Source organism: Heloderma suspectum, chromosome 3 (assembly GCF_057233095.1).
Source record: "Heloderma suspectum isolate Gila_16-S chromosome 3, 16-S_ref, whole genome shotgun sequence".
In the NCBI taxonomy this organism is placed as follows: domain Eukaryota; kingdom Metazoa; phylum Chordata; class Lepidosauria; order Squamata; family Helodermatidae; genus Heloderma; species Heloderma suspectum.
The window spans coordinates 281,726,947-281,739,864 of record NC_139460.1 but is presented as its reverse complement, the minus strand read 5'-3'; the positions used below and the strand labels follow the sequence as shown (position 1 = coordinate 281,739,864).

General features: G+C 40.7%; 1 protein-coding gene across 1 annotated transcript; it reads left to right on the top strand.

Annotated features, from left to right (window-relative positions):
- The first annotated feature begins 10,579 nt into the window (after positions 1–10,579).
- SCG2 (secretogranin II) lies at positions 10,580–12,439 on the top strand. The gene has a single exon (XM_084842026.1). It carries the CDS (start codon positions 10,580–10,582, stop codon positions 12,437–12,439), a length of 1,860 nt encoding a protein of 619 aa, XP_084698152.1.
- The last annotated feature ends 479 nt before the right edge of the window (positions 12,440–12,918 follow it).

The following is a 12,918-nucleotide window of genomic DNA, read 5'->3' as shown; positions in this document are numbered from 1 at the left end:
GAGTCAACAATGTAATGTGGCTGCAAAAAAGGAAAATGCTCTTTTGGGCTACGTTAATAGAAGCATAACTTCCAAATCCCGGGAAGTACTAGTTCCCCTCTACTCAGCACTGGTTAGGCCTCATCTGGAGTACTATGTCCAGTTCTGGGCACCACAGTTTAAGAAGGATGCAGACAAACTGGAGAGGGTTCAGAGGAGGGCAACGAAGAGGATCAGGGGACTGGAAACAAAGCCCTATGAGGAGAGACTGAAAGAACTGGACCTGTTTAGTCTTGAGAAGAAAAGACTGAGGGGAGATATGATACTGCTCTTCACGTACTTGAAAGGTTGTCACAGAGAGGAAGGCCAGGATCTCTTCTTGATCATCCCAGAGTGCAGGACATGGAATAATGAGCTCACGTTACAGGAAGCCAGATTCCGGCTGAACATCAGGAAAAACTTCCTGACTGTTAGAGCAATATGACAATGGAACCAATTACCTGGGGAGGTGGTGGGCTCTCCCACACTGGAGGCATTCAAGACGAGGCTGGACAGCCATCTGTAGGGATGCTCTGACTTGGATTCCTGCATTGTGCAGGGGGTTGGACTTGATGGCCTTGTAGGCCCCTTCCAACCCTACTATTCCATGATTCTATGATCTGTTTGCTGTGCCATTGATATGCATAATACTGAAGCACATACATATCGATATTCACACTTTGGTACTCTACCCTGGAATCTTCTGGATTAAGGGTAGTTAAGAAATATTTAAAACAAATAATAATTAAAAAGTACATAATTACATCACTTTTGTGGCCAATCATGGCTTCCTTAATGAATCTATTATTGAGTGGCAACCATATTATTTGTCTCATTCATGCCTTTATTGCCCTCATTTCTTTCTAGTTCTGTAGTGCTGTGGTTTACAGATATATTTTAAACTGGCATTTTCTATAATAAAGTTTAATTGTAATGGTAGCAGTGATTGTAACTAGCCAGATAAAATGTGCTAGACATCTCAGAGGCACTCTACATCTTCAATGGCTGGAGATCCTGTACATGTTGTGTGGGAGTTGGTACATGTATTCTCCCCATTGCTTGTACCAGATAGTTTGAATATTTATATTCATGAAGGCCCGATCTGCATAAGCCTTTCCCCTCAAATAAGGGCAGGAAAGAGATCATGCAGATTATATAAACATTCATGTAAATGTAGATGTGTAATACCCATGTAAGACATTGTTTTGTACACATGCTTAGAGGAATATGTGTCTATTCCCCTACTGCACATGCAATATGCCTGCTAGTGAGTTCATGAACCAGCTGTTAGAGCCTTGGACTGCAGTCCTCTGCACACATACTTGGGGCTAAGAACACAAGAAGAACCAAGGGTACATCTAGTCCAGCATTCTGTTCACACATAAGCTTTGGAGGGCCCAATCCTATTGGGATAGGTGGCCGCCTCCAAACTCGTAGGCAACCACCTATCCAGTGCAGGGCAGCAGGAACAGTGCCGTGCTTGAGCCGCCCTGCATTCGCAGCTAGACAGCTGATTTCAGCTGTCTAGCCATGGGAAGGTGGAGCGGGGGGGGGGGGGATGCAGGATGATGCATAGGAAGTGTCAGAATGGCACTTCTGCCCTCCCCACCCTGGCACGCCCCCAGGAATGCCCTGCTTTCGCTGCTCCACGCTCCTCTTCTGAGCACGGCGTGCAGGGCTGATCCATGCTGCCTACAAGGCAGTTCAGGAGGGAGTGGAGGTCAGTTCCCAGGATCCGACCTATCCTATGGCCATCTAGCTGATGACTAGCAGCTATAGGATTGCGCTCTTAGAAGTCCAAGTAAACAGTGTCCACTGGATCACTCCTGCCTACATGTTTATTGACACTCTCAAAGGACTCTATAATGTTAGTGAGACAGGACTTACCTTTGCGGAAACGTGTTGATCCTTTTTTTTCAGCAGGGCTTGTCCTTCTATATGCTTAGTAATTTTATTTTTAATACTGTTTTCAACCAATTTACCCAGAAGAGATGTTAAGCTAAGCGTCCTGTAATTTCCCGGATCCCCCTGGATTGCTTTTTAAAAATTCGTGTTACATTGGCCATAAGCCTCAGTGATCAGGCAATGGGATATATTTCCAAGTACAGAGGCATAAGATCGGTCTGCACATGACATCATCCAGGCATAAGAATGCCATATGGATCAAAGGCAGGAATAGATAAGCAAAGCAGACAGTGCAAGAGCAGAGAAACTTGTGTGAAGTGCAGAGAGAGTAAAGAGGGAAATAAGAAGAAGCACTTACCAAAGCCATCACTGGAAAGACTGTGCAGTCAAAGCTGATATAAGAGAGAGCCAGTGCAGCAGGGACTGAAGAAAGAGAACAAGAAAGATGGATGAGTTCAGCAGAGGCAATTGGAGGTGCATATCCATCAGTCCGTGTTGTGGGAGTCTATCAGAGCAGAACCATGCAAGCTGTTGTGTTCAGGCATCAAAGCCAGCAAGGTGCTTATCCAAGCATTTTAAACAAAGGGAATTCCCGTTATGTGATTTCTTTTCCAAGAATGTTATATTACATCCCACTGCATCCCTCTCCCCATGGTCTTGTATGTTTTAATGTGATTTCAGGTTCTTAGAGATCATTTGGCAGAGCCCGCAAGCAGGGCATGGAAGGGCAATCACCAAAGACTCTTAATTTATATCCCTCTTGGGGAATTTGGTTCTTCTGTTTGTTCCATGTCACTGAAGTGGAAAGACTCATTGAGATGCAAGAGACCCCGAACATAATGCAGAGAGGAGGCTTGTATTTAAAAGCTTGTTTGCATTTTCAGCACAAACTTACTGTTGCTTGCAACAATTTAATTTCATAATATTATTGAATTGGAAAGTAGATCCATCCAGGTGTTTATATTTTATCCTGCAAAAGGTCAACATTGTCAAGAAAATATGTATTTTGCAAAGGGAGGGGAGCAACGGCTTTACTACTTAGAAGTAAAATAGTCACTACAGAACAGGCAAGATAGAGATAGATCTTAATAACTTTCACATCAGCCATTCAAAGACAGAGTATACATGGCATGTTGTCACTTGGACTCTTGTATTAATGGCAAAATACATGTTCTCTTTTTTGTACAAGACATTTTAGATGTGAATAAGCTAGGATGGGTAGATGTTAAGAATAAAGAGCCTTCTAACCATAAGACCATAAGAAGAGCCATGGTGGATCAGACCAAAGGCCCATCTAGTCCAGCATTCTATTCATATAATGGCCAACCAGCTGCCTGTGGGAAGCCCACAAGTAGGACATGAGTACAATAGCACCTTTCTACTCATGTTCTCCAGCGACTGGTATACAGAGGCATACTGCCTCTGATACTGGAGGTATTATACAGCCAAAATGACAAGGAGCCATTGATAGAATTAGCCTCCCTGAAATTGTGTAATTGCCTTTCAAAGCCAGCCAAGTTAGTGATGGTCATCACTGCAGCTTGTGGTAGAGAATTCCATAGTTTATCTACTTCCTTTTATCTCTCCTGAATCTCCCACCAATCTCTTGAAAGATGGGGGTGGGGGGAGGAGACTATGGGTTTTGCATTATGGTCCTTTCTCAGACAATAAGGAAGTCAGTCGAACCACAGTTGTAGAGGAAGGGACTTTATTGCCCATATTTAGATGGTGATGTCTGATCTAGAGGTCACAACTTTGATCCATAGAGGAATCCTATGATGATATGGCTATTTTGGGATTTGTTTCCAATGCAAAACCTCCACTGTAAAGTCTAGGATGGATACCTGGATTAGAGATGGACATGAAAGATGTAACATTTGTACTTGACATTCTCAATAAATAGTCTGTCCTCCCTCCCTCCCCACAAAATTAGAGCTACTACAGATGTATAAGTCTGGAGTATTGTACTCTGAGATGGATAGCTCATCCCACTGATGTGAGAAAACCCACCTTTACAATTAAACTAAGAAGAAGAATTTGGCTCATTTTCTTTGGTAATGATCTATATAGATATTATCACATATACCCGGGTCATAATTTGTTAGATTAAATTATTAAAGGATGCTTAAGGGGGCAAGAGTGGTTGCTGTGTTTTGTTTTTTTTAAAGAGGAGCAGTAGTACATATCCACCAGCCCATGGTTTATTTGTAACCCTATAAACTTAATTGTACTCTCCCTTTCATTTTCATAGAAGCTCATTGATATGAACTTGAGCACACTCCGAGAGAGAGTGGAGGACAGGAAGGCCTGGCGTGCTATGGTCCATGGGGTCACGAAGAGTCGGACATAACTTAATGACTGAACAACAACAACAAGCTTTCCCCAACCTGGTGCCCTCCAGATGTGATGAACAACAACTCCCAGCGTCACCAGCTAGCACATACTGCCTGGGGATGCTGGGAGTTGTAGTCCAACACATTTGGAGGGCATCAGGTTGCGGAAGGCTGGTTTAGGGCCAAACCAGATGAGATTCCATTCAAGCAAATAGCACTTGTGCCTCTGGCTTTTAAAAAGAAGTGTGTGTGTGTGTGTGTGTGTGTGAGAGAGAGAGATCTGTATCAGGATCCTGGAGGGGGGATGTTAGGGGGCTTTAACCCTTTTCTCCCCACTGTGGTCCCAATCTGGATTGCCTTCTTCACACCTTTTACTTCCTTTTTAGAAAGCCATGTTCTTAATTGCCAATTGTGTGAATGGCATCATTTCTAGTTTGGCCGTTCTCCTTAGAGTTACATGGTGCCAACTGAACAGTATGTACTATTGAGTATGCCACCACCACCCCTCTTTTCTTTTTTTTTAATAGTTGAGAAGCAAAGGGCTGGATGTGCCTGATCTTGTCTGATCTCTAAAGCTAAGCAGGGTCAGCCCTGGTCAGTACTTGGATGGGGAACCGCCTGGGATTCCTGCACTGAGCAGGGGGTTGGACTTGATGGTCTTGTAGGCCCCTTCCAACCCTATGGTTCTATGCCTATGTCTATGGCTATGGTGTCAGTTCCTCAGTGAAAAAACTAAGTCAACCCTGAGGAAGAGTTACAATATTTGAAATGAATTTGCCTTTACATGAACTTCTGTGCACCTTTGATGTCTCTTCCCCTTTCATTCTTGATTTGCTGCCTTCCTCTCTTTCTTTCCTGGGAAGGAGGGAATGCCAGCCAAGTAGGTGGAGGGAAAAGGCTTGTTTTTATTTTTTGAACGGATCCCAATTTCCAATAATTTGCAGTGCCTGCCAGGCATCTAAATCAACACACACACACACACACACACACAGAGAGAGAGAACCCACATATGCATTTTCAGGAAACAAGGAAGAGACAAAAATAGTGGGCTTGCTATGGGCATATAGCATTCAAAGGTTATTTTGAATAAATCTCACTTAATTCCATTAAAACATTTAAAAGATACTTCCTCCAAAAAGAGCTTTAAAAAAGGAACACAAATGAATGTAAGTGAAAACAACAGTAATGGTAAAATCCTATACAGCTATGGGCAGACTAGAGGGTAGTAGGGTTGACTTGGCTTTTTACTAGAGCCTGAAGGTCCACCAACCAGAATCTGGTGCAAAAGATGTATACTTAGAATGAAGAATTCTAAGCCCAGGAATTTGTTTTGAGTACCATAGCCAGTGGAGGCTGGTGGCTCTGATGTCAGTGTGGCCATGAATCTGCTCCGGTTTCAGTCAGAACCAGTCAGAACTCTAAAGGAGCTATCCAAGGTGAGAAGCTTGGATAGCTCCTTCAGAGTTCTGACTGAAACCCAGAGCGGATGCACGGCCCACTGACATTGGAGCCACCAGCCTCCACTGACCAGGAGTGAACAGACTTCACAGTCCTGCCACACACAAATCCTCTCCCGATTATTTCAAGCTTTCTTCATTTCAGTAATATAATGTAGGGCTGGTGATGGGGGTGGCAGCGGGGTGTGTCCAGGGGGAGTAATTTCTCAGTGCTATTGTCAAATGACCGGGAGTCAGGCAGCCTTGCCGATGTACTGCAGATCAACCAGCAATTTATTAGAAGATCCAGATCTATCTTTTGTCCTGCTATACCGGACCAAAAGGACAGGTGCACAGGAAAGTCTATAAACTGGCACCTATCTGACAAGCGTAATTATTCCTTTTTCTAAGGAGGATTTCACTGGCCGCCTGACTGCAAAGAAGAATGCAGTTCTCCCTAGAGGAAGGCAGGTGGCGTAAACGTACAAAGGAAACGTCTCCCCGAGCACCCCCAAACTGCGCTTTTTCTGTAGCCTTTCTCAATAGCTCAGCTGCGCCTTTTTTCTTTTCTTTTTCTGCGACCGACTGAGGTGACGTCAGTATGGCAGTGAAGAGTCACGTGACGTACACTATAAGCGGAGGGAGCTGTCCTGGTGCTGAAAACAGTCCATAAACTCGCAGCGGACAGATAGCGAAGACCATGCTTTAGGCTGCCTCTGCACACAGGTAAGCAGATCTACTTTCTCTTTAATGGGCGGGGGGGGGGGGGAAATAGAATGGTAGACCGAGTGCATATTCTCTCTGTCAGCAGCTTCCACCACCGCAAAGACCAGGGTAAATCGACAAAATGACATCGTCTGGAAACGACTGAAATTGCAACCTGATGCGCTTTGCTTCGCAACGCACAAGCAGGGTTTTACTTGGCAATTAAATATTTCCTTCACACCTTGTGATTTGATGTAGGATATTACAAAAACAAGAAAAAGGGGTGAAATGTTGATTTCAGATAATAGCTATATAAACCAATAATACTGTGGCAACATAGTTTAAAGGTGATCTTGGTAATTGAAGGTGATCTTGGCACTAAGTTGCTCTTAGTACATCATCAGCATGTATAAGTGAAATGTTATGTTTTTAGTGAGTGTCAGTGCAATTAAATCTCAGGAAGAAAAGCTACAAACACCTAAAGCCTAATATTCTAGAGTTTAATTCTGATTAAAGTAAAAGGGTAAGCATCCATGAATAAGATGGGTACATTGGATCTTTGCATATACTTTAGGGTAAACTATTATTGAACTGTCTTCATAACTGATCAAATTCCATAGCTGAAACCTTCTGTTCATTAAAGATACTGAGAAATTTACCACTGATTCAGTGACAGTGTTTCTACTCCATAAATGCCATGTGAATTAAAGTAAACCTGATGGGTTTTTTTTTTAATAAACAGTTATTTGGAAGTATAACAACTGAACCTGAACACAGTGTGAATCCACAGGAAGTAGAAAAGTGGGGGAAAATACAGTTGCTATTGAAACATCCCTTAAATACCCTCTTTTTATCCTTAACTGTTTAAATTAAAAGGTGGCAGCTAGAACTGAATCATCTTGTGAGGCATAATAGAAAATTTTTAAATTTTAAAATATTAATTTTCAATGTATTCTATCATTTGCATTTGGAACTTATGAGAAAAAATAATTTACATTCTCGAGTACAAATTTTTATAGTCCAGATAAAATAAGAAGGCTATATTTTCAAGATTTTTTTTTAATTTAAAAAACCCAAACAAAGAAAAATGCTAAGATGCTGCTCTTGACTTGGTAAAATTGTAGTCAAACTATAATCCAAATGTTGCCTGCATATATATGTGGTGTAGTTTTAATTAGGTATACTGGTCTTTTTGTCCAGTTCATAAGTACATGAAATCTGTTTTACAAAAAATGATAATGACTTTGGTGAAATACAGGGCTGCAGTTTTTTCTGTTGCAGAATAAAAATGTTCCCCATTTTTAAGAGGACATTCTGAAGGCAGAATCCTTCTCACTGTTTTGAAGTGCTTTTGAATCAATATTTTCCTCTTCATCCAGTCTTGAGAATTAACAAATTATAAGGTAGCATATGGGGGTATTCAAAGTTCTCATTTGTGGCATCGCTGGGAGGAAACAAGGCAATTTTGTGGAACTAGATGGTACTTTAATTACCTCAGTATGTGAAATTACTTCATACTGTGTTTCCAAAAAAAAACCCCCAAAACCCTAACCATGTTTGAATGACATAACAAATCCACTGTAATTTTCTACTCAGAGGAGTGGGTGTGTGCTGGCATTAGACATTTTTTTTTCTGCCTCATGAATCACTGGCGTGTTAGCAGGATATTTTACAGAGTGCAGAGAGGAGGGAAAAAATGAATGGGCTGAAAAGGGTGTATCAGACCAAGACTATTTTCTCTCTGGCATAGTTTTGCTTTACCATGGCTTGTTACTCAAAACAGAAAAGAATCTCTCAGAGATCCCAGATTTCCTTTCAGCCAGATTGAACTGGATAGGGAAACTTGAAATGTCACCTTACTCTCATAATCTGAAGAAATGGTCTTCTAAACCCAACACTGTGTGTGTGTGTGTGTGTGTGTGTGTGAATGTGAATTATATATTTTGGTTCTGTGAAAACAGTATAGAAAAGGCTCTGATGCAGAGTTTAATTTGTGTACAGGCTTACCCAGCAGGGCTCAGTCTCTCTGTGTGTTTTTATGGAACATATCAAGCAGGAATAGATAAAAGCATCTTTTAATGGCTCATCGCTACTGAGCAACTAAGAGAGTTCCCACATGTCAGGGATTTGGGTGAAGGGCTTCTAGATCAGACAGTATTATCTTCATGCAGTCAAAACCTCCCCATGTCTGTTGTTCTAGAACTTAAGCAGTGCTCTCTAACCACAGCTCTACAATATCCTATCCAATGAACTATACTGCTTGCTATCTGCTCCCATGGAAAAGATACAAATAGATACTGTAGAGCACAGGTTGGCAATCTGGTGCCCTCAAGATATTTTTTTTTACTACAACTCCCATAATCCCTTACCATTGGCCATGCTGGCTGGGCTGATGGGAATTGTAGTCCAAAACATCTAGAGGGTGCCAGCTTGCCTACTCCTGCTGTTGAGATAGTGTATAGATCTCCAAATAAATAAACATCTGACTAATAATGGTTATGGTTGGGATGATTTTATCCACGGTGGGCTGCATACTGCTCTTTTCTGATGTAAACAGGAAAAATAAACCTCATCTGGCTATGAACAGGTTCACAAAAGAATATGGCCACAATCCAGCCGAAAGAAGGTTCACTTGAGCCAGTGGGAATCAGTGGGCTTTACCAAATTGGGCTTTACCCAATTCAGTACCAAATTGGGTCCTTTCCCTTTAATGCTTGCTTGCTTAGATCCATTGGGAATAAAAACATTTCTTCCATAAAAGCATGCAGCCAGTGTAATATTATGGAAGCATGTTTTCAAAAAATGATGACACTTTAGCTTGTCAAGCTAACATTTGGTATCTGCCTTGTCACTACCTCTTGGATCTTTAGTCACTTGTCAAATTTGGCTGCAATTGTCAGGTACATGTATGTCAGACTATAAAGTCATAGCTGAGGCTATTAATTAAAATACAGATTCTTAAATAAGGAAAAAGCCAACTTCTCTACTTTAAAAAAAAGAGTCTTAATTTTGTGCTTGCAGAAATAAATGATGTGCATCAATAAAATGTATTCATGTTTGTTTATTTATGTTCCATAAACATATTCAAGCTGGGTCAGATCCAAACTTAGTCATACCTAGAGTAGACCCATTGAAAACAATGAGATTTAAGTTATTGTACTCTATGTATGGCTAAGCCAGGATCCAGCTCATTGTATGTAAAAGTCTGGATCCAGTATTTTATTATTTGCAGAGTCTGCTATTGTTGTTTCCCACCAAGGCATTGTGATGGCAAGAGGAAAGTGTTAGGCAACAGGCAAAAGTGAAAAGAGCAACATAACAGAAGTCTATGAGGGAAGGAAGGGTGCAGAATGTTTTCACCTTGCACCACTGCATAGCCCAGATTCAAATCTTTTGCAGGCAGCACCTGAACATTTATTTAGATTCTGAGATTGCCCATTCCCTGGACTTCGGTTATATAACAAGATAGTAGCATATCCATTTTACGAATTTTTTTAAAAGGAGGTGAAAAAGCTAAATTTACATCTGGTAACACTTTTTATGAATTGTATCATGATTTAGGGTTGCATTTGGATAAGCAGTCTCATGGTTACATATTGAAGAACAGTCTTTCGACTAAATTTGTTTGTTAATCTTGTAATGTTTTCAAGATTTCAATTTTTTTAAAAAAATTATTAGTTATTATTTCTAATGCTGCAACCCTAAACAACCTTATTAAAGGTATAAGGATAATTGAACTCACTTCTGAACAAATATGAATAGGACTGAACTGGGTAAAGGTACACTAGATGCTGTACATACAATAGATACATCCCTGCCGTAAGCTTACAGTCTATAATTAGACTGTAGTTATAACTAATTTATAAGGAAAATTGCTTATATTGTGTTTAATATATCTCTAATATCCATATGGTATTTTCTAGGGTAGTGGTGAGGAACATGTGGCTCTCCAAATGTTGTTGGAAAGTGACTCCCATCATCCCTGACCATTGACTATGCTGGCTGGCGCTGATGGGAATTGGAGTCCAAAAACAGCTGGATGGTCATGGGTTCCCCACCCCTAGGCTATGGATCTTAGATTAAGCTGTCACTGTTGTGTCCACTTGAGCTTAGCTGATGTCCAGATCTTAGCTCCATTTGCTAATTTTCATTTTTTGTTTATTTAAAGGAAACATTTCAAACATGGCTGATGCTAAAACCTCCTGGCTTGGAACAGTCTTGCCTCTTGTTCTACTTTCCACGCTAATCTGTTTTGCCAATTCTGCTTCATTTCAACATTACCAAAACATCCAGAAAGACCCAGATTATCTTATGAAAAACTTGCAAAGGCTTCCAAGCCCAGATATGATCAAAGCTCTGGAATATATAGAAAACCTCAGAAAACAAACTAGCAATGGAGAAACAAGCCCAGATTATAACTCCTTTCAAGGTGCCCCATTTGTTCTGCAGTCAAAAGAAAGCAAAGATCAGCACTACTTACCAGACACTCTAAGAGAATCTTTGTCAGAAGATGAGTCACAGTGGGTTAAGGCAATGTTTGAAGCCCTTAGACAAGGAGAAAAAGAATCAAAGGGTGCCTCAAAAGAAAACAAACCGTATCCCATGAGTTCAGACAACGTCTTCCTAGATGGAATGACTGATGATTATGATGATCGCTCTTGGCTTGATACACGGCACAAACATTCTAAGATACCACATACATACTTTGAAGAAAATTCCAGAGATAGCCCTTATAAGCGGACAAATGAAATAGTAGAAGAACAGTACACACCCCAAAGTCTTGCTACCTTAGAATCAGTATTTCAGGAACTGGGGAAAATGATGGGGCCAAATAACCTAAAAAAGGAGAGGTTTGATGAGGAACAGAAATTATATGCTGATGATGAAGATGATGCTTATAAAGGAAATAACATTGCTTATGAAGATGTGGTTGGAGGAGAGGACTGGAATCCAATAGAGGAGAAAGTGGAAAGTCAAACTCAAGAAGAGATAAGAGACAGTAAAGAACAAATTGAGAAAAATGAAGAGGAAATTGATGATGAAGTGAAGAGATCAGGTGGCCTGGAGGATGGTATGAAAAGAGAGGACAAAGATCAGGTATCAGATGATGTCTCAAAGTTGATGGATTATTATTTGAAAAAGATGATGAACAGTGCAGGCAATGACAACTTAAGAGTCAAGCAAAATGAAGACAAAAGGGCAGCTAGATTTTTTGGAAAGCAACTAGATCCTCAGGCCATTTATCAGTTAATAGAAATCTCAAGGAATTTACAAATCCCACCTGAAGATTTAATTGAGATGCTGAGAGCTGCAGATAAACATCAGAGTGAAAAAGAACAAGAGCCTGAACTCCCAGAAGACATTGAAGAGATCCCTGAAATTAATTTAGACAATTCAGATGTATTTAAAAATAAGATGAGTCCTTTAAACAGTTATAGAAAACAGCGACATAATTTTATGCCAGGTAACTTGCCAGAAGATCTCAATATAGAAGATATCATCAATCTTTTAGGGACTGAAAATGTGGGTAATCAGAAATCCTCTTATCTTGTGAATCAACTCCATCAAGAAAATGGATTGCCAAGAGTGTCCTACGTGCCTACAAGATCTAAAGGACATCAATTTCCCAAAGCTGCTTGGCTTAACCATTTGGAAAGGCGACAAATGGAACAGGAAGCACTGAATGAAAAGGAAGAAGACTTGGCAGACTACTTAGCCAAGGTGCTGGCAAAATATCCTGAAGTTATCAATACAGGTCAAGTGAAACAAATTCCACTTGCAGTTTCATCTGAGGATGACTTGCAAGAAGATGACCAATTTGAGCAGGCCGTCAAAGAACATCTAAACCAACTGGGAACTCGAGAATCAGACACACTCACCTCACTCAGCAAAAGGCTGTCAATGGCCCAGGAGAATGATGACACACAAAACAGACCATATATGGATGAGGATATGCTAGCAAAAATCTTGGAGTATCTAAACCAAGAGAAGTCTGAAAAGGGTAGAGATCACATTACCAAAAGGGCAATGGAAAATATGTAGTTGTTCCAATATTATTTCTCTTCATTGGATTGACTTCTACCCCAATTCAGTTGTGATTTACTTTTCTTTAAGGATTTGAGGCATGTTCAGACATTATACTTAGCTGCTTTATGCCATAGGAGTTCTGGCACCTCTATTTTCATGAGTAATGTTATACATATGAAACAGGAGCTCACTGACCTCAACTACAGCTGCTTCTGGGATCTCTGATATAAGTTTTGGAACATCAGAGATCACAGGGATTCCCACAGCTGAGACCTGTGAGTTTCCAGAAAAGACAATGTATTGCTCATGTAAATAGGCTTGCCTAGAGGATTCCTGCAGGCACAAAAAGTGGCCCAGTTCTTTGTCTTGACTGGTCCAGTGGTAGATGATTTGTCATTGAACAGTCGGCATAAACTCCTCTGAACTGTTCTGTTGTTTATGGGTATCTTTAAATGTTCTAAATCTTGGTCAAGTAACAAATTTCTTCAATTTTT